At 40.6% G+C, this 21,979-nt stretch overlaps 1 protein-coding gene across 1 annotated transcript; it reads left to right on the forward strand.

Moving 5' to 3' along the window:
- Positions 1-304: 304 nt before the first annotated feature.
- LOC116260686 (uncharacterized) lies at positions 305-2,406 on the forward strand (the record flags this gene model as incomplete). Its single annotated transcript, XM_031639123.2, has 2 exons — positions 305-1,696; positions 1,879-2,406. Coding segments are annotated over 2 exons (1,572 nt in total), but the record flags the coding sequence as incomplete, so codon positions are not given.
- Between the last annotated feature and the right edge of the window lie 19,573 nt (positions 2,407-21,979).

The following is a 21,979-nucleotide window of genomic DNA, read 5'->3' on the forward strand; positions in this document are numbered from 1 at the left end:
GTGTCGCTGGACTGGGTTCGCCTTGGTCCGAAGACGAAGACCGGGACCTCTTGTCGGTGCAAAAAGAAAAGAAACGGAGACAGGTGGACTGACTGCAGGCCGTCAAGCAGGCTCATCCCGAGTCTCTCGCTCCTCTCTTCTTTTTATTGTCTTCTTTCCCTTGGTTTGTTTCTTTTTTCGTATCCGCTTCTCCGTTTGGTGATGGTTGTGGGAAGAAGACCGATAATCGTCTCCGGGTGAATTTCTTTGGGGGCTTTTCTTGCGAGTCGATGAAATTGTTCTTCCAATTTTGAGAACAGCTTAATTTGGGAAGTGGAATCACGAACGCGGTCATGAATTCGAACGCCAGAAGAATGAACGGTGGCGGTGCTCCAATTGGAGGAGGTGGATCTGCTGCGTCTCTGAAAATTTCGAGTTCGATTTCGGTCTCCCAAGTCGGCAATCTTCCAGGCCGTTGAACGACCAGAAGACGCAGTACTCATCATCATCATCATCATCTTATTCTTCATTTTCTTATTCCGGAAATCCACCCGCTTCAGGGCCAAACAAGCCCTCTTGGAGCCACCAGCCGGCTCCGGCTGCCCGGCCGGCGCAGGTGGGGACGAGGGATGCGGGGATCGGGAACCTTTCGGGGCCGACGTCGATGGTGGGTGATATCTTCGGCAAGAGTTGGTTGCAGCAGCCAATCTCTTCTTCGGCTTCGAAGACCGGAGTAGGTCAAGCGGGGATCGTGGGCACCAACCCGAATCTGTTCAGCGATCTCGTTGGCTCGGCGTTTGGTCAGGGAAAGAGCTCCAACGCCCCTCTGAAGGATTCTGCTCCGAAAGGATCGTTTTCGATGGGGAATTTGGCGGGATCGCTTCCGAAGTCGAATCCTTTGGGGTCGGCGAATTCGCGATCTTCTGAAAGTCTTGGGAGTTTTGCATCAGAAACCCATCAGTCAACGAATGGCTCATCTTCATTTGCAGCGAGCGGAAACAGCGATCCCTTTGGTTCTTTAGGAACGGGAAATTGGCGACCGTCCGGTAATTCTGGTTCTGTTCCTATGACGCAGATGAAGAAGAATCCTGGCGTTTCGTCCTCTGAGAAATTGGGGGGCGACCCTTTTGCTTCTTTCGCCGATTTTTCCTCCAGGAAGCCACCTTCTGCTTCGCAACAATCTAGTTCCGCTGCAAGTAATTCAGATCTCGGATCTGGATTTGGGGATTTCCAGGCTGCACCTGCAGCCAACAAACCATCGTCCTTTTCTACCCCAAAGCAGTCCGATTCGTTTGGAATTCCAACTCCAGGTACCTACTCGCAGGAACCGGCAGGTAAATCTGGCGGTGGTGATTCATTGGATATGTTGTTCGCATCTGCTTCAGCTGCTCAAGCTAGCGCTCATCAACCGGCTTCAGAGGTCGATGATTGGGGTTTCAGCTCAGAGTTTGGAGGAAGTGCCGATACGGGTACCACTACTGAGCTTGAAGGACTTCCACCACCGCCGGCTGGGGTGACAGCTTCCACAGCGAAGTCGAAGGGATTAGAGAACTATAAGCAGGGTCAGTTCGCTGATGCAATCAAATGGTTGTCATGGGCAATTACGTTGTTAGGGAAATCGGGTGACAATTCATCCAATGAGGAGGTCTTGACTTGCAGAGCTTCTTGTTATAAAGAAGTGGGAGAGTATAAGAAGGCAATTGCAGATTGTTCCAAGGTACGACATTGCATTGAGTTGCATTGCCTTATTTGATTGAAGTTGAATCTGTTTTCATCACTTTTCGAGTTTGCTATATTAAAAGTCTTACTGTGTTGTTACAAATGCAGATCCTGGTCTTGAGTATCATGTTCTTAAATTGCAGGTTGTAAACTTAGTGTTGTCTTGTTTTCAAAATGCAGGTCCTAGATCGGGACAGCAAGAACGTTGCAGTACTAGTGCAGCGAGCGCTTCTGTATGAGAGCACCGAGAAATACAAGCTTGGAGCTGAGGACTTGAGAATGGTGATGAAAATTGACCCGGGAAATAGAGTGGCAAGGGGTACACTCCATCGGTTGACAAAACTGGCAGACTATTCTTAGCTAGTTTGTGTTAGCCTGAGAATCGTTGTCCTTTATACCGTCAAAATGTTCTCGTCTTCTTCTGGATTTTGCACTTCATGCTGATACATATATTTTGTTCAATGGGAGATGATATGTGATATAGGATACATATTCCTCAAAAGTAGTTTCGAGCTTGTTTTTTTTTCCTTCAAAGACTGTTGGTCGTGTTGTTTAATGTACTGTATCCGTTTTCTCTTTGTTGGTCCCGTTGCTTCTTAGAGTTGATTTTGAAGATTTCTTAGGTGATTGGTTTACATTCAGCATTCAACAAATTGTGAATCCCATCGATGTTATGCCATTCTATGATATTATTATTATTTTTTTCCACATCTTCTCTCCAGTCTTTTTCTTATGGAAATAGATGCTAACTGCAGGACTAAGGTATGAAATTGACAATAATCAATTATTAAAACATTCTTCTGGTGAAATACTCTGTTAATTGCAGCTTCTGCGTAACTGTTTTCATCATCGTTCCAAAAGAGGACATAGCGCTGGGTGGGAGGGAGAGGTGGTATTTCAGGTCAAGTTTTGTGAATTAGGTTATCATTTCCTGCATGCCCAAACACTCATACTATGAATACAAGTGTGCTATATTCTAATTTTTTTTATCTCCCCTCACATCATGGCGTGCCAATTTTTCAACATCATTGTTTGATTAATAACGACACGTTTTGAATGTTGTTTAACAGTCAAGTCCAGATGCTAATATTCATGGCCTTACACATTGTTTATCATATGTTTTACTAGCATAAAACTCTTACCGTATGAATAATCTGGGGTCTTATGCTGGTGCATATCATATCAATTTCTGATAAAAAATGGCTGGCTATAAGCATTTCATCTTCGGAGTTGCTGGAGTAGTGCTTGCAGGAAGTTGATAAAAGGAAACAAAGATGACAAAAATGGAAACTACTACATAGGATGAAAGAAAGAGAGTAAAATTGGAGAGTGAAAGATTTCAGCAAAAGTGCATATAGGAGAACAGAACTGAAAGAAGAAGAAACTGGTTGATATCTAGGACTTGAAAGCAAGATCTCAACAAATATGATGTGAAAGAAAAAGGGCGATAGGAAGGATATGGTTGTAATGAAGCTTTGGTTCCCTGCATATCCAACCTCAATGCTCTAGAAGATAAAAGGAAGAGTGCTTCGCCGAAACTTGTTCTCAGTAACCATCATTATTTAGGTATTTTATTTATGACAAAAAGTTCTGCCCAAGGCAAAATATTCCAAAAAAACATTGCATTGTAGTGTATAAGTAACATGATCGCCTTCTCCCCATAGGCAAACTTTTGAAATAATCATAGATTTTAATGCAGAATAGGGAATTTGAATATCTGATATTGTATTGTTGACAGTGAAAGCGTGCAACTTTGGTGTCCTTGGCTGTATTTTCTGACTTTAATTCTCCTTTCCTTTTATACTTGTAAGTTATAACTCAGGCTCTGCTTAACTCTGTTAACAAGGGATATTGTAATCCACTGCATTAACACCAGACATCATATTAAATGTTCTGAAGAACTTGCTTAATATTGACAACGAGCCTTTTTTGAGCTTTGTTACTTGACAGAGGTTGCTTGGCTTGGCTTATTTGCATATATTAGCTCAAACTAGTGGTCAAGCTTGACTTTCTAAAGCTCGAGTGGAGTTTTATATGCATTGAGCTCAAGTTTGAGTATCTTGGTTCAGTTGTGCCTCTCCTCCTGATCCAAATTCGCTCCTTTTTACATTGTAACTCTCTCTCTCTCTTTTTCTGTTCACAACCTTCTCTCCAGTTACAATACTCTTGCATCGAATGTTGAAGGTGCTTTTATCTTTTGTGGGTGATCACTTTTAACATTCAATATTGTTTCAATGTAGTCTAAATAGGAATGTGTTGTGGTTCATGACTCGTGTTGAATCCCTAATAATTTTGAAGAAATAGCAGCCGATCTTCTTCTCTCATCTTACTTATCTTACTTGAGAAGCTCCATGTTCTGGGATTACTTTACTGATATCTATAATCCAATTATTGTTCTGCCTATGTAGACTTTTGCAATTTCATAGTACGTCAATTCTTCCGTAAGGAACAACTAGGAGCTATGGCCATGCACATCTGTGATAAGTAGTTCCTGTAACTGGATTATTAGTAGATCGTAGACAGTTGGTTATTTCAACATGGCTAGTTCATTGTATATGTTCTTTTCTCTGTTCGACTAGTTTGGCTACCCAAAGGAGTGCTATTGACTATTTGATAAGATAATATTTGTTGGAGAAGCTTCAAGTTTCCGTCCATGCGGAGATACTAGGGCATGATAAACTCTAAAAGGTTAGTAACTACTTTGTCATGGCAAGTGCAATTACACTGCTAATGGATTTGTGGGAAGGTGGTATCATAATATACACTACACTTCCATTTGTGCTACCATTCAGAGCAACCATATGTCAAAACCTCTCAATTGTTTTAGACCTGAGATTTGTGTCAGTTTTGCAAAAACTGGTAAAACTCTGGCATACAGAGTTCAAAGCATCCCAAACTTGCTAACATTGGTATGCAGACTAGCCAAGACCAGTCCATATATAGCTACAGGTCAGGCTGCCAGTACTCGCGTTCCTTTTTTTATGTAACTTGCGAGTTTCCATAACCATGCAGGGACGGGTAGAGGCCCTCCTTATGGTTGCATTCCACCCATTTGTTCCACACCCAAAAGAAAAAGTGATCCGAGAATTCGAAAACAAACATAGAAAATGATAAAAAGGGGACGGCGAGTCTTCCCCTATCTTCGTTTCTATCACAGATACAGAAGTTGGGAGGCAAATGCCTTTCCCTAGCATATTATTTTTTTGTCGAGTGACATATTCCTGTTATCAATCTAGTGGAGTTTCTATGTTATCCAATAACTCAACAATGAATTGGAGCTAAAAAAAAGCGCAGATCTTGCACGCCTTATGCGTCACATCTGAGATGTATTTTTTAAGCAATTTAGCGATATCTGAGATTCATTATTTAAGCAGGTTAGCTATATTGGTCTATAGTCATTATTATTTGTACTGGAGAAACTCATAACTTGCACAACTCACCATGAAGATTCTACCACTTTTTGGAAGTTCTCTGTCGATAGCCTTTTCACAATTACCTGATCAGCATACCTGTTTATCTGTTTCCATGTCGGACAAGAAATGGTAATAAACGCTTGACTATTTCGTGCGGACTTGCCAAAAAAGGCTGCTGCACCCAAGTTGACTTGGTGCCGGGGACAGCGTAGGTGCTGCGTGGATGATGATGTTACACTAATTCTAATTCAATTGCATATATATCTTTAGATGTGATTATGAAGCTTAGCTAACAAAAATACACTCCATACCCAAGCTTTTTTGAAAAATGTTGCATCTGCACTTGCACCCTCTATTATCGAAGAAATAGTGAAACGAGCGACGATCAGGCACCAGATATCCGGAGGTGTGGAAAGTGCTGCTGTGAGAAGCAGAAAAACCAAAAAAAAAAAAAAAGAAAAACGATGATTTCCCGTGACCACAGAGACACCCCTGGGTTCTGGCAAACGGATCACAATATATGGGAGCATACCGACGGAATGGAAATGCGAAGAGTTAACGTCATATGGTCATAGATCTTAAGTTCTAACTTGATCATGAGCGAATTTGTTGATGTTGGTTCCGTTTTGATCTGCATTAATCCTCAGTCTTCTAGCAGAGGTCAACAGTGAGCCTTCTGATTTTCACGTGGCAAACTATCACTGCGTAGTTCTCTCCTTTATAACACTTCCATTTAATTGACAACGATGTTTTCCTATCATCACCCCTGATGGAACGACTGCATGGTTTGGAATTACATTTTTGTTGAACCAACAGGGCTTGAATTGAGACGGATTTCGTCTTTCTAAAGCTTGTAATAAATATTAAGATATGGCCAAATTACTCTAATTCCTGCAGTTGACACTAGTGATGTTCAAAGTGAACGGCCTTGTCGATTGGTCTTGATTTTGTATAGAAATATAGTAGATCCTTATAACAGTTGACACACCATACCCCATTCTTTGGTAAGTCATGGATATCCATTGTGTTATTTGGGAGGGGTAGCATAGGTGGTTGGATGGGTGAGCTAGTGAAAGTCAGATTGTTCGATTCCGTGAAGCTAATCCTTTAGAATGTAAGCAGTGATACTTTAGTTAATGGATGTACATTTTTCACTCATGTCATAGCTTCTCAAGTTGGTCTGATTCACATAGGGTAGGTCGAGATATGCATCCAAAGAGTTTAATTTACGGTCGTTCCTAAGACGATTTAGGTGCAAGTTCTACGTGACTCCCAAGTTGGTATTTAGGAGGAATCGTAACGGAGGTGGGCGTCATCGGTTTTCATGAATTATGGTTAAAACGTAAAATGCATCACATTTTTGTCGTGCATAGAATTCTGTACCAACTTCAGGGAGCCCTGATCGACTGTCGCCATCCCTTCTCTGTAAATCAGCTTCGCAGCTACAACATTTATCACACACCGTGCAGCAAGATGGCATGCTACCGTCACTTTCAGTGGGCCGTCGGGTAGAGGAAGGCGATTTTAAGCCGTCCATTGCTTGGTCTATTAAACCCAGTGGAGCCATCGCCGGTGCTGCCCGACACAAATTTAACTTGCTCAGTTTGGACATTGATCCCTCGAAATTCGTTATTTTTTGGAATTCATCCAGTTTGAAGAGACATCTCAATTTATGCTGTTCCATTGCAAGGGAAATAAAAGAAGAGGGAGAGACGCAGAGGTCAAAGTGGAATAAATGGTGAACTAGTACGTTTTATGTCACAAGCACAAGTTTTTCATTTTCTTTATGAAGTTCCCATTGTATACTTATATAATTCCTTATCTTAAATCTACTAAAATTATTTTGGAAAACCTTTTCCTTTTCATGTTCTAAGCCCTCATACCAAGATTTCTCTGTGTTTCTGTCCGCGAGGCCTTTTCTCACTCCAACATGAACCTAGCGTGGGAGCTGGGCGTTTTCCCTCTGAAATGGGCCTTCTTTTAGATGAAACAGAGAAGCAATGCCTCCATTAAGGTAGATATTCCCGCAACAAATTGCGATAGACCTTCCTTCATGGGGAGCCATTTTCTTCCATGGGCACCCACGAGGAAATTTTTTGTATCAGTGGCTTCATCTGAAATAGATGAACACACGAAATAACTAAGTATTGTTAACAACAAAGCGTTGGGTATGCCAATAATGCAGTGACCAATGGAGATAATAGGACAAACCAAGTCTTGTACATGAGCTGTTGATGTAGGACTAAGAGAGCTAAAATGGAGTTTACATTTTCAACTGTAATAACTATGAAAAGGATGTGGTACCTCCTAATCCGATCTATCAAATCTTTCAGTTCTCATTGTTCCATCATCCGTGTCAAATGGAGGTCGAAAACTTCACCCCACCTATAATCAGATCTGCACCACGGTCAGCCAGACTAGCAGACGTGGCATCCTTTGCCGGGCCAACATTCCAAATCTATGAGCTAATGAAAGCATCCGCCGGTGAAACAGATGGCCCTGAATCGGCCATGTTGTGCTTGTTTGGCCCATGGCCTACGTCATTGTCAGAACTAGTGATGTCCACTTCTGAAATTGATGCTAGCTGCAGTTTATTCCAGCCCAAGATTGTGTATCTCGTCTTCCACTGTGCCCATAATCAGCTTTTCTCAGCCTGCAAATTAGTGGTGCAAGTGGCCACCCATCTGATACGGTACCGCTGTACGGTCCAAAACATTTCTGATTGTGTTTTGGCATGTAGTAAGACCTCAAACATTTGATAATAATTGCAGAGATCCCATTAGATTGCCACGCGCCAAAAGGACTTGAAGAGGTTCACCTTGCAGTCAACTGAAAATGACTGCATTTATTTAGTGAACCTGCTTCTATCCTACTTGATAATAGTTGCAATGTTATGTAAAAGATCCCATAAGGTTGTCATGCAGCAAAAGGACTTTTACAAGGTTCATCTTGCAGTCAACTGAAATGACTGCTTTTTCTTTCATAAACCTTCTTCTGTCACACAGCATTCAATTCTTAACCTGCATAGAAGGGAAAACGCTTCGAGTTAATGTTACCTGTCATGTGTTTCTCTCTCGAAACTTCTGCTCCCATCTGGATATCGATCCTAGAAGAATAATTCCCGAATTACGGTTCTTACATATGCAAATAAAAAAATTTGTTTCACTCCATTGATCTTTTGTCATCTTTCAACAAGGTTAAATGCTTGCATGCATGTGAAAGAACCCTATCTATCATGAGAAAGAAAAGTATCTTTTCCGTGACATCGTCTCATCCTTGGTCCCAGTCCTATTCTACCGAGTAAAATCCAAGTTGCCACAAAACAGAAATTTCCATGAAAAGCAGCCCGTAAGAACAGCCTCAGCTGCAGGTGGTTGTCAGCAGCTGCACAAATGGAATCATCGTTAGCAAAGGTACAGGAATGCTTTTGATAAGCTTTCATTCTTGCACAAAATTTGACAAATGAAACTCGGACAATTACTTCAAAACAAGGTCACAAGCTTGGTTTCAGCATATCAAAGTAGGTATGCTTTTTTAAACTAGTTCTGATGCTAAACTAGGTTTTTAGAGCCAACTGAATGGACCTACTTTTGATAATCAACGCCTTAGAATCCCTTTCAGTGGGTTACAAACCCAAGTTCCTACACCGGAAGAGCCTATATAAACATACGCATGACCGGAGGAGTGACTGAAAAGAGATTTGTATATCAAACATTCGTGCTATACTAATATCTAGAAATATTTCTATCACTACTTTCTTCAACTTTTAGCTTGATAATGGCAACAAGAGCAATAAATCATCATTTAGAAGGAGCAGTACTAAGACTGATGATGTCATTATCATCTCTACTTCAACTTGCTGGGTACTTTTAGCACGCATATTTTGATTTAATGACTACGATTGGCCAGCTAAAATCACATGTCAAGTAAGAATGATGGGGGCTCTGAGAAATTGGTCAATGGTGATACGCAGTGCGCCAACTTCGAAATTTGAAATTTGGATGTAAAGGGGGCCACCATTTGAAATTTGAATGGTGGATCCTGTTGAACACTAAGCTGGATGTATGACTCTCAAATTCAACGACGTGGATCTCAATTCCACGCACCACATCTATCATGGGGTCCATGCTGGTACTGAGTTCAGGGCAGAAAAACAGTGAATCAGAGGTCACTCCTGCCTGAAAACCAGGAATTCTGAAATTTTAATTTAATTCTTTTTTGAAAAGAAAAAGTATCTCAGGCCTCATCCTGAAAGTGAGGGATGAGTCAGATGAGAAATAGGCATATTTCTACTGTTCAAATCCAAGAACCGACCATTCCATTTGGTCGGTTGTACATCAACAGAATTAATGGTTAAGAGCGGCTTATGGTTCATAAAGGCTGGAGCACAACGGTTGTCCATGCTTGTTATGTGGTAACTACACCGAGAATCTTGAGCAATTTGTTGGAGCTTATGAAAAAGGAAATGCCTTCTCTTTCCAAAATCTCCTTTTCGCTTTACCCTTTCTACCTTTTTCCATTTTTCTTTTGTTCTTCTGATTAACTGTCATATGGAACAGTACTCTCACACCATTAACTCAACAGCTCACATTGATCTCACCATTTGAGCTGTGACCAGAAGATGTCCCTTTCAAAAGTCACAAAATAGTGCTAGCACATGGGTAATCAGCATTTCTGCTTCAGCAGTGTATGGGATCATGGGAACACAAAATGTGTACATATTCTAAAGCATTGTCTGCCCCAAAATAAAGCTGCCACCATAAAATAATCAAAAGGCAGCCCTTAACAAGAAACCCTACTTTTCATAAGCATGTCGTGTTCCTCTAATTACCAGTGATAGAGGAGGAGAAAAGAAATCCAGTTTTGCCCTTGTTGAAAAGCAAAAAGAAATCTCAAATGTGCTGTTTCACGGACAACTGGAATTGACAATTTCTGCACTTAGAATGAGTAATGAGAAACAACTGGACTGGATTCCTGTCCAACCTACAAGAATTATGCCTTGGTAAAGTTTTGGGTTGGGCCATGCTGTATATGTATATATACACATATGCATTAACTAGATGTGTATGTGCATGCATATATAGATGTATATAAAGTACAGCTTTCTCACATTATTGAGAGAAAAAATTATGCTCATAGCTGGACTGTTGCTTAAGCTTGACTCATTATTCTTCAAATCGTACAAAGAACAATTGGAGGTCAGGCTGGCTTTATCTCTACCACTTACGCGAACCAGTTGGTTTGGACAACACAAATATAAAGGAAAAAAGTAAAGTAATCTCGTTTGATCTGGCAGCCATTATTGGAGAAGTGGCTGTCAATTATTCGGGGATTCGTATCTAACACCATATCCAAGTTCAAACTTAGAGAAAGAAATGACCCGGTTGGATGGCCAGCAAGTAGAGGACTATCTGAATTCTGTTTCAGAACAGCCTGTAGCTAATTTGGTATGCATCTGCAATACTAAAATCATAAGCGAAACATCTGGATTTGGATGGATCCAGATCATTCTTATCGTGACCGGTTGTGTTATGTGATTTGCCAGTTTAAATCATTCATATGGTTGAGATGTCATGCTAATGTAAATTTACATAATTATATACTGTACAAAGGACCAACTGGGAGGCATGTTCTTAAGAGGATGCACATGGGTGGAAATGGGGTACAACCATATTTTATGGTGGCAAAAAACATAGTGCTCCCCACCAACCTGAATATCATATTGCCCTCTTGGAAGCTTCTCATCTCATTCATAGTTTGAATTTGAAAAATAATCGCGTCTCGGCCATTTCTTGATAATCTATCACATTAGCATGCGAATCAAAAGTAAAACAACATGCCGAGAGCGTCCAATTCCTCCATAAACAAAGCCGAAATAATTAGGATTTGGGTCTTTGGAGGGTAATAAATGCCAACAATTATCTGTCATCGGGCCAACTTCTACATTAGAGTTTCGAAATTTGACAGGTCGATGAATTCAAAAAATGACGAGCATGTTCCTGTAGTTCAAAGAAGAAGACAAACTGTTCAACTGCCGAGCACTGTGCAGCAGTAAGAAACTTCCTGCTCAACCATATTCTCTCGAAAGCAAGAACATGCTACCTATTTCTTTAGCAGCTAAGCGAGCAGCCTACCCTCCTTAAGGGTTCTATGAAAAGGGACTAGTGGCCGAACCAGTTACTGAAAACGGCAATACTCCATATTTAAGAGACGGCAAACAGTTTTCTGACAGGCAGAAGTCTGCGTGAGAAGCCAACAGAATTTTCTGCAGTCTGCCATTCACTTAGGCATTTAAGAGCCAAGGCACCATATGGTGAGTTAGATTTGTCTACCAAAATTCAGTTAAGGAATAACATTTAGAAAAATCTATAATAACAACAGAAGTGGGGTCTGCTAGATCTACAGAGAGAAAGAGTTGCTTTTGAACGAAAAATGCATAAACTAATTCACTTGTCCGTGGGATATATCCGTCACATGTCAGATTACTTACATGGCTGAATGAAGCATGATCCTCATACTGTGCTATTCGGCTTAGTCGATTTTAAATACTCATCTTATAAAATGACGATGAATCTACTGCCTACTGTTCAACTGATATTTGGAATCTACCGTTCAGATTTCATGAAGATTAGGATAGTTAACGAAGGCCTCAATGCTGAACATTGAGGCATTTGTTATGTTCTGCTTGCAAAAGTTGCAAGCAGAACATAACAAATGCCTCAATGTTCAGCATTCGCTTTTGGTATCAGATGTACGTTACATCCTAAATATGATCCAATTCCCAACAAGTGTTCTGGTCTGTTCTTCTGGCTAGAGGGTTGTGCTTAACAACCTAAAGTTGGAGGATGCATGTCGATTACTCAGTACCCGCGATCTGTCTCTCATCACAAACTTTGCTTCAGAAAAAACAAGTACAATTAAGCTTGGTGAACCGGAATAAGGTTTTGTGCTACTGACACATGTGCACGGGCACACACACAATTGCGTTTATTTGCTGGGATGATATAAAGTGCTTGGACTGCCATGCCTAAGTAGTCTAAGCCTCAAGTGCTTCTCATCTTTGCAAAGGGCAGAGGTTTAAGTCCTATACTTTATGACTGCAGCATTCTAGTGGAAGCCATTTTACTGAATTTGATATCTAAAAGGCAATTGTACTACGTTGGCAGCTTAAGTATTAAATATCACTTACTTTTCGAGAGTTAAATGGGCTACATTTGCAGCATCCAAACAAGGAGTAATGACTTTGCATCTTACTCAGCTCACCAACTGCTCAATCAATTTACTGTGTGCCCCTGTTCTCTGTCCAAGCCAGGGGTTCGCCTTCTTCTCAAATAAGTGGGCTGAATAGCACCACGTCAACGGGGAACCATAGATCTAAAGTTCAGACAGGGTTGCTCTCTGCGGCCTGGCCAGAAGTTATAACTAGAAGCTTCTGGTTGTACTCCAGGGTTTGCTGGATTGGTCAGCTCGACCGCTTAGTTTGCTTCTATAAAGTATAAACAGAAGAAAAAAAAAAGGAAATTGCTTGGTTACTCATCATTGACTTGCTGCGTTAAATAATGAATGCTGAAGTAAGGAAACATCTTAAAATTGCTTAAATGCCGACCTTGCCAGTGCTAGTACATGATGGTAAAACCAACTTTGCCGGACGTTGAAATTTTACTTGAAGAAATCAGATAAAGAAGATCGATCGGAGAAATTTTCAGAGGCCAGCTTCAGAAATAAGTTATGAGAGTTATAGAATGCTTGTAATTAGCTAGAAAAGTTTTTTGTAATAAAATGCTGATAATTGTACGGGAAGAAGGGATCAACCTCGGAGATGGGCAATCTAAATCAGACCAGTACAGGATATCAAATCTGTTGGTTTCTGTGTTGCTGTCTAAGAAAATGCCGCCAGAGAAGCACGAAACGGTCCTCAACTATCAAATAACTGTCCCGTATGTAGCCACTTTTTATCACAAGTTTTCGATGCACTTATATCAATGTGAATGATTCACATGAGAAAGTGGCATGATGTTATCTTCTGTCTGTATTTCTGACATTTGTGAAACCAACGCTTTCTTCCTTTTCTTGATTAGCAGTAAGCAAAATTTCCTTGTCTAGTGAGTCATTCTATTTTGAAAAAGCTAGCTACAGAGGATCTTGGTCCCACAAAGGCATCTTTACTGATGGATGGTATTCAAGGTGCAGGATTATTTGTTCATAATCGCAATCTTTGCATTCACCTCCAACATGCGCACTGTAACTGTGGGACCAAAAGGAGCATAAAGTGTAACTAGCTCTTCAAAATCTCAAGGCCAGCCAGAAAGGTTACCATCCAGTTTTGCAGTAAAGCTCTTCCAATGCTTTGGCATCTAAAGTGGTACATTTGGGTGCTGATGAAAAAAACTAAAAAAAAAGGGACAATCAAAGCACGTTGACCTAAGAAGATCGAGTTATATGTCATTTTCCAATGTTTTTTCCAAAAATCAGAAAGAAAATGGTGAAGAAATTTTCTGCAGAAAAAGAAATTGAAGGAAACACGAATTCTACAAGTCTTAATTTCCATAAAACGAGAGGCTTCAGTAAGGTGGCACTGGCACCACACAATTTCTTTTTTCTTCTGTAAAATGGTACCAGCAGGAAGGTGCTTCTTTGAATGGCGCGCTTGTGATTTTATGAAACACTGTGCGCCCCATCCTCCTCCCCTTGTTCTTTTGCTCTCTACACACGAAAGGGAAAGTAAAAAGGTTGAAAAGAAGAAGGAGACAATGGGACCCGCCTTTGAGTAAAATGTAGGCGGCAGGCATGTGCACACAGCAAGAGGAAAATTATGAGGGAAATTAAACAATGGAAGGTAGGTAGTAACATGGGTGCCTTTACCTCGAGCTGGACTTTGCTGGCATGAAATAAGAAAGAATGGTGGTGTGCCTTCCATGACAGAACCATAAGCGCCATTTCCCTTCTTTTTCCTTCCTGTAATAAAAAAGAAGGGAAATTCATTTCTCAGCAGCATGTGAATATGAAAGAATCTGCAATCCCCAGATTGATTTGTGGGATGCCCATCTTTTCTTGGCAGGTTTTTTTTCTCAAACTTAGGCTGCGGTGTTGGGAATATTCAGAAGACAGGAAAGAAGTTGGAAAGAAAGCTCCCTCCATAGTAAGCATGAATTGTTTATGCCATATTTTAAGCCCAACAGCCTATGCCAACATGCTGCCCATTTGCCTAAAATGCCTAGGAAGGTTAAACAATAGAAAAAAAGCAGACCTAAGTTCTTTGCCCACTCTAAAAGTAAGATAAACCTTGGGGCCAGCTCAGGTTGTTCCAGCTGAAAGATTGGTCAACACTTCGAATCCTGCTGTGCACATCCATGCTTAAGAAGCAATTAATGGTTAGAAACTTAGAGCTCGTCACATTCGACCTATCAAGTGGTCAATTATTTTGTTGTTATAAGATGATAAACTTAGCTTTTCATTGGGAAACGATCCAGTTTTGTTGTTTATTTAAAAATAATGTTTCATCTTTTCACTTGTTTCTTCATAGAAGAAAGTATGACGATCAATGCAGACCACAAAACAAAAATAATAATAATAATAATAATAATAAAATGTTTCCAGCATGATCAATGCAGTTCAGAAAAACATGTGAACACCCAAATGTCTACAACCACATGTTCCAAGAGTGGGTTACAAAGAGTAGGCTTGTTTTAGTAAGAGTTCCTAAACATGAGTGCAATGTCAGCAGAGCACTGACACAGGCGGGGTCGACCCTGCCATGGTACAGCGACCAGCCGATGCTGATCCTGGTCGAGGAGGCTTACGGTGGGTCCAAGTTGGTGCAGCCAAGCTTGAACCTGATTGGTGCACCCCATGGGTAGCTTTTAAGAGCTTGTTGTTTTGGCACGAGACATTAGGGGCAGATGTGCGGATCGATGCTTGATCATTCCTTTTCCACATAAATATCTCAATTAGTGACATATGCGGAGGTAGGGCCGCAAATGGGTCCGATCTGGCCGCAAGCTTCTGTCATTTTTAGTTGCAGTGCATCTGCTTGCTGCTGCCTGGCCTCTAATATATTTGGTTGTTTCAGATCCGACCCATTTGCAATCTTAATGTGGTGTGTATGCGGCTAAAATGTATCTCCATATGCATGTGGCTGTGCATGCAATAGCGCAAAAAAGTATGTGTGTGTTTATATTCTTTTAAATGTCACTAAATACGCTAAAGCACTAAAAAGCTCAAGTTCAAAACCAACTTACATTCTTAAAACGTGAGAGAAATTGTGGCTTATGTTCGAATGAGTGGGAGTACCTTGCCGCTGCTTGCCCTCAAGGTCAAGAGTTACGTCAGTGGTTGGTATGGGATTCTCGATGCATGTCAACTAGTACATTACTCCGACCTCATTTCATTTATACAAGAGGAGTTTATACTTATGCCATTTTGGCGAATCAATGACTGACTGTTTACTAGCTGGGTGGGTTGCAGAAATACATGAGTGATGTTAATTTAGTTCCACGATTAATACATATTAATGGCCACGCTTAAATTATTATTCCTTTAACAACCGCATGGCTTTAGGCCCGAGATGATGTTGTTCTGGACATCTTTAACATCTTCTTAAATTTATTTGACCTCCCAGTTTCACATTGAGTATTTTTTTTTTTTCACAAATCTAATTATATAAATAGATGCAAAATGATCAATTTTATAGAATTAGGAAATCACGAGAGAGAGAGGAAGGAGATGGAAGGGGCATGGGAGGATGGCAGCGGCGGCCTTTCCCAGATATCCTTCCTTTATCAAATTCAGTGCCTCCATTCCCCTCCTCTCCTGCTGGCGTCATATCCGGCAAAAAGCTGAAGAGACGGGGCCCGGAGGACCCGGCCGGCCGCACGCCCATCTCCGGTCTCCGGCTGACCTCCTTTCCTTTATTTCCATTCTCTCCCTCCCTTCCTCATCGCTGCTGCTTCCATACTTTGATTTCTTGAATGGCTTTCAAAAATTAATTGGTTGTGGGGAAAAAGGAAGGGAGGAGGGGACCAGGACGTTGACGTCTTCTGCTGCATGGGGAGGCGTAGGAGCCATAATCAATTGAAAAGATGTTGAAGGGATAGAAAAAGAGATTCCCACCTCCCCATCACCAATTACTGTTCATTCATTCCATTTCAGGGCCTCGCCCTGGAGGTGCCTGTGACCGTTGAGGTCCCCTGGGAAAGAGCATCTGCTTACACAAAATTGGCATCTTAACTATTTTCCGGCAACAAAGCGACTCACACTCAAAAAAAGTTTAGGGTTCAAAGCCTGTAGTTGCCGTCATATTTTGATGTATTAACTGCAAAAGGTGGTAGGCAGGTTAACTTAAGAAACATAAGGGCATAACATCGAAAGATCAATCTGGCCTTGGAGTACTGTATATCCTAGTAGCTGTGTTTTCTTGTGAAGTCGAATGAGCTCACAAGATGTATGGCCCCCAATAGTTCTAACGTGATGGAACGTAGACTTGGGGTGCGGCCAGGGTCTGAGATGGTCGGAATACAGTTGGAACTTGAACATTGTTTGGTAAGTCGGCCCCTTTTTCCAAGTTGCCGAAAGAAAAAGATGAGTTACGTAGAATGAATGGAACCAAATGGGCTCAGGGTCTGCAGTAATTGGAATCGTCCGTTTCTGGCCATGCAGGTGGATCCATAACTTGCCATAAAAGAGACTGCTTCCATTTCCAGTCATTGTTAAAACCCACGCCCATAGAATTAGAATCCACGACCAATCGTCCCTTCAATCCGCGCGTCAAGAATGATCTACAAATCGCAATCGCCGCAAGTTGGTAGGATCATTTTCTCTTTCTCTCTTGGATATATATATATATATATATATATGACGGATTCTTTCTTTCACTAGTTCTTTTTCATATTTTTATATTACAACAATCTTGGAGAAGAAAAGAAAACTAGAAATTCAGTGAGAAATTGAGATTCTAGAAGAAATTGAAATCAAGGAAGAAAATTATGGATAAAGGAAATCTAATAAGTGAAAGTGATTTCCACGCATGTCCGGTATACAAAAGAGCCCCGCCAAGCTTATTTGTAATTAGTTTCAAACGGCATAACATAGTTGGTTGGTTTGAATATTGTGTTGATGATGTACCTTTAGTTTGATTATTGTAGGTGTTATTTTTTTAAACTACTACAAACAAGAACATGCACGACGAATATTTTTTTTCAGTTTTTTTCTTTTGGAATTTGTCTTTCTTTTCATCAAACGTTGAGCAATCGTTCGTTTTAGAAAAGAATTAGTCACAGACCCCCACATACATATATCAGTGACGCCTTCGCTTCAACTCAAAACTTTATAGGAACAGTTACATTTTAAGAAGAGCAATTATTATTTTTCTTTGCATTGCATTTGCATGGCATGAGCTTGATGCAATTAGTCAACAACAGATGAATCCAGAACAGGAACGTCTGAAGAGGCGGACGCACATAAATAACTTGTTAATGGTGACGTTGACGGGCACTGTTAGATCCCTAATTTAAGTCAATCATTTCTTTAAAAGAGGACAACCTTATTCAATGACTTCACTGCTTCATTTCTTCCAAAAATAAAAGCCAAAGTCTTGTGGCGCTTAGAGAAAGTTCGAAAGTTCAATTAAATAATCTTACTCCACAGTTTTCCTGAATATTTTATCAAAACCGGTCATCTCTTTATATAGAAACATATATGAATTGGCTGCTTGGTGTTGAAGGATAAAATTTTGGGGCCATTTCTTGTAATATGATAGCGACAAGCGGGGCCTGAGAGGGGAGGAGATTAAAATGCTGCCATGTGGTTGGTGCATGCACTCGACTTTTCCGCTTGGTGTCCATGCGATCAATCATCATCATCATTTATAGAAAATATTATTGAAATTGACATATTAATTAATGATATATTTATTTAGTACTTTTTTATGTATGTGCCCAAAAATGCATCATAGGCTACTTTTTCAAGATCTCTTTCGCCAGCCAATCACATCCTACCTAAGCTATACCCAAATAATTAATAGAATTATTCTTTTCTTTTTTTCTTTTACCTTTATATAGTTTGCTTTTTTTTTTCCATCTGGTTTCACTATTTTCTACTTCCCCCTTTTTCTCACCAAGTAGGTAGTACAATGGGTGGGACTGTGTGGTGTATATAAATTGAATTTCTTTACTATGAAAAGAGCCTTCCATTTTTTGATTAACTTAATATAAGGTTCTATATGTACTTACACACACGCACACCAACAATTTAATCAAGTCAATTCATCTAATATACAGATTGATAGTTGAAAGAAGAACATGAAAATCAATAATAAACGACGAAAATGTCAATCACATTTTTCTTTTTGTTTTTCTATTAACCATTCATATGATAGAAAGAAACGGTCCTGATTAGATGGTTGGGTGACTTTGAAAGGTTAGGGTCACCATTCAAACTTTCAACATACATACCATACCCAATAATATTCAATCCAGTCACCAAACTGAGCTTGAATTGCATAGGTCCTTTTTTGATTACTAATGGTGAACTTTTTTTTCCAAAATGCATTTTTTTTTTCGTACTTGAGCTGAGAATACTTCCATCCACCCCAGTGCAGCTCCAATTCGGCTCATTTACCACCTTATTAAAGAGTTGTTGAACATAGATAAACTGCCAGCATCGTCTCGTATCGTTACCTGTTACCGATACGTACGAGGCTGCTCTAGGTTTATTTTTATTAATTATTTTAAAATTAAAAGATTGAGAAAGGATGGCACCGACTGGTACGTGACGATAAGTATGAGGCCATGTATCGTATCGGTGGAGGAACCGATACGGAGCCAGTACCACTGTTTACGAGATTGACAAGGAAATAAAGGACCTTTTACTTTTACAATGGGGGTTGGCTGTGGCTGTTTGTACATGGAATGGATTTACTTGGGGACAGTAAAATTTCTTTTGCTTTGGGAAAGTAGTGGGCATGCAAAGAGGACGGACGGGGTCAGGTGAGGTGGGGGCTCCTTTTTTTCTTTTTGTCCATCGCACCTCGCCTCCTGATTCCTCCTCAAATCCAAGCAATTTGGTTGATAAAACGACACCCAGGTTCGTTCGCCTCCCATGTGCAACAGTCCGCATTATTCCCGTTATCATAATGCGGGGAACCACGGGTAAATCTCACACAGTTATTCACTTCACTGGTTTAGTGTAACCGGTTGGACTAGGGGTCTATAGGTTAGTAGCTGGTTCGATTTTTATGAGCATGCGTTGACCTTTTGTTAGACAAGCGACAGAGTCTTTCAACCTAGGTGCGGTTTATTCGAGAATAAAAAAAAGACACTCTTGTTGATGGTGTACCGTCGGTCTACCAAAATCCTCAAATAGACTTAAACTGGAGAAAGATGAAAAACTTTTCGCTTTTCTTATAGGGCGATGAGATAAAAAATTTCTCCGCTCACCCTTTTATACAAGCCATTTATACAATATGTGGAGGTTTTACATTAAGAGGGTCATATCTCTCTCTCTCTCTCTCTCTAAGGTCAGCTTGCATGGTATTTGTAAAACAATGTTTTTTTTGTAAGTGTACGAGCGACATTGTTTATTGAACTATCTAATCAAGTTTGGTGGGCTAGTTTTTTCAAGTGCTTTACCAGCAAAATAACATTCATCAAACAAATCGTGTTCAAGCTCCAGGTCTATCGCTATCAATATTTAATCCCTCCCACATGAGGCAACAGTGGAATGGGATTAGCTCCAAGTGCATTTTACATAACCCTTTCGACCAACACAAAAAAAATCTTGAGCATGAAAAAGAGGTGAAAGGTAAAACCCTCGCATCAAGTCCCATCTCTGCCTGCTACTTAGTTTTCCCCAATTATATCATAAAATTTCTAGCTACGCTAGAAATTTTTGCTGGTTCAAAAATTAACTCACTCAGCTTTAAGGGCACAACTATATACAAATCACAAATCATTTAAAGTACCAATATGAAAATAAAGGATTTGTTTGACACCCTCGGAAGCGCGATACAGATTGTGGAACATTTTCAAGAAATGTTCTTGTTGCCAATATGGAAGACACTTCCAAAATTATGCATGATATACCAAATCAACATCGAGTTTTTTATTATAAAATATACACTTATAATAGGTGTTCTGAAAATAACGTGTTCTTATTTCACGGAAGATTGCTTTTGGCTATACTCGATATTTTAGGTGTTCTGAAAATAACGTGTTCTTATTTCACGGAAGATTGCTTTTGGCTATACTCGATATTTTTGTACCGTTGAACTTGAATCTAAAAATTCTTGCTTCTTCGTATCTTCTCAAAACGGCGTTCTTAAAACTTCGTCCACCGGCCACGGCTTTTCAGAGCGGGCGACGGGGAAGTGCCCCGTCGCCGGTGGGCCCCAACGGTCGAGGCGCGTACGCGATCCAGTACGACGTCCCAACTCCAAGAACCCAACTGGTTTTTAATCATTGCGAGGGCATTTCGGTCATTGAAGCCAACTTCGTTAACTCGTGGGGCACGCCCGTCGACGTCTGGGGCCCACACAAACGAGGACGGCTCAGAATTTTTCCTTTCCCCTCAAGAGAACGTGGGGGCATCGACGTCATTTCGCCACTTTCGAGCAGATGGACGGTGGAGATATCTCGGGACGACGGATTGATAAGATATCGGTCCAAATCAGGAAAGCGGCCAGGTCCTCGGATCGCGACGCGCTCCCCGGCCGTCCACGTCGGACAACGGCGCTCGTGCAAGAACGGTTCGGGTACAAATCCGTTCAACCACGACCCGGTTGTTTGGGACTAACATATATATGTATAATATAAACATGGGCAATTAAATCTATGAATTTCAAGTAGATTTCGATTTAATCAAAGTCCAAATGAAATATGACGCATGTGGGCTGTTATTAGACCTAGGTCCGACTCCACAATGACAATACAAGATCTGGATCTAGGAATGACTGGACCAACAACATGAAAACTTGTGTTAAATGTTCATGGATTGGGCCATGTTGAATCTATTAGGTGGCGTTTGATAGTCTTGGATCTCATACACGAGAATATGTATGAGATCGACCGTGAGATCACTAGGGATCTCTGATCTGCGACTAACAAACACACCCTTACAGATCCGAGTTGTAACATACATTGACTTCATTAGTATGAGACCTGAAAATGGAGGACAGGCAATCCTGCACATCAGCATAGAACGCTTCAATTTGAACCAATGTTTGATGCCAATCTTCTTCCCAAGAGTCTTGGATATATTAAATTTATTTAGGTGAGATCCAATGTCAAAATTGAATGTTCATCATCTCGTTGACCTAGTTAAAAAATTAAATGGGCTTACCCCTAACCTGTTTCTCCAATAAATAATACATCTTATTTGATAGTACGACTAATTAACGACATAATATTGATCGTTGGAACTTAAACGAGTCAAGATCGAATCAAACTTAAGCGAATGAGTTTGAGACGAGCCTTGACATACAGAAGAATTGTGAATGTGGACCGTGATGTCAATTGAAAACAAAAATATCATGAGGTGGTTCTCTTTTACTCAACAAACAAATTCAAGCAGGCAACTGAAAATCTGCGATGAGTTGAGCAGGTATCCGTAAATAGTGGAAATATAGGAGGCCCCCAACTGCCAAACCGAAAGAAAGCCCGGAATCCCGCACAGGGATTGGGCCCAAAGGAATAAACAAATGGAAGCAAAAGGCAAAAGCGTTTATGCCGCTCCCACGTGGGTAAACCGTCAGGGAAAGAATAAAATTACAATTTCGTGCTCCTGTCTATGAAAATTTACTGAAAACGTCCAGAGGTTTTCTATCTATACATTTTAGGTCCTATGTGTGTCTGGTTTTTTTTTTAATGCACGACTTT

This window comes from Nymphaea colorata, chromosome 9, assembly GCF_008831285.2.
Source record: "Nymphaea colorata isolate Beijing-Zhang1983 chromosome 9, ASM883128v2, whole genome shotgun sequence".
NCBI lineage: Eukaryota > Viridiplantae > Streptophyta > Magnoliopsida > Nymphaeales > Nymphaeaceae > Nymphaea > Nymphaea colorata.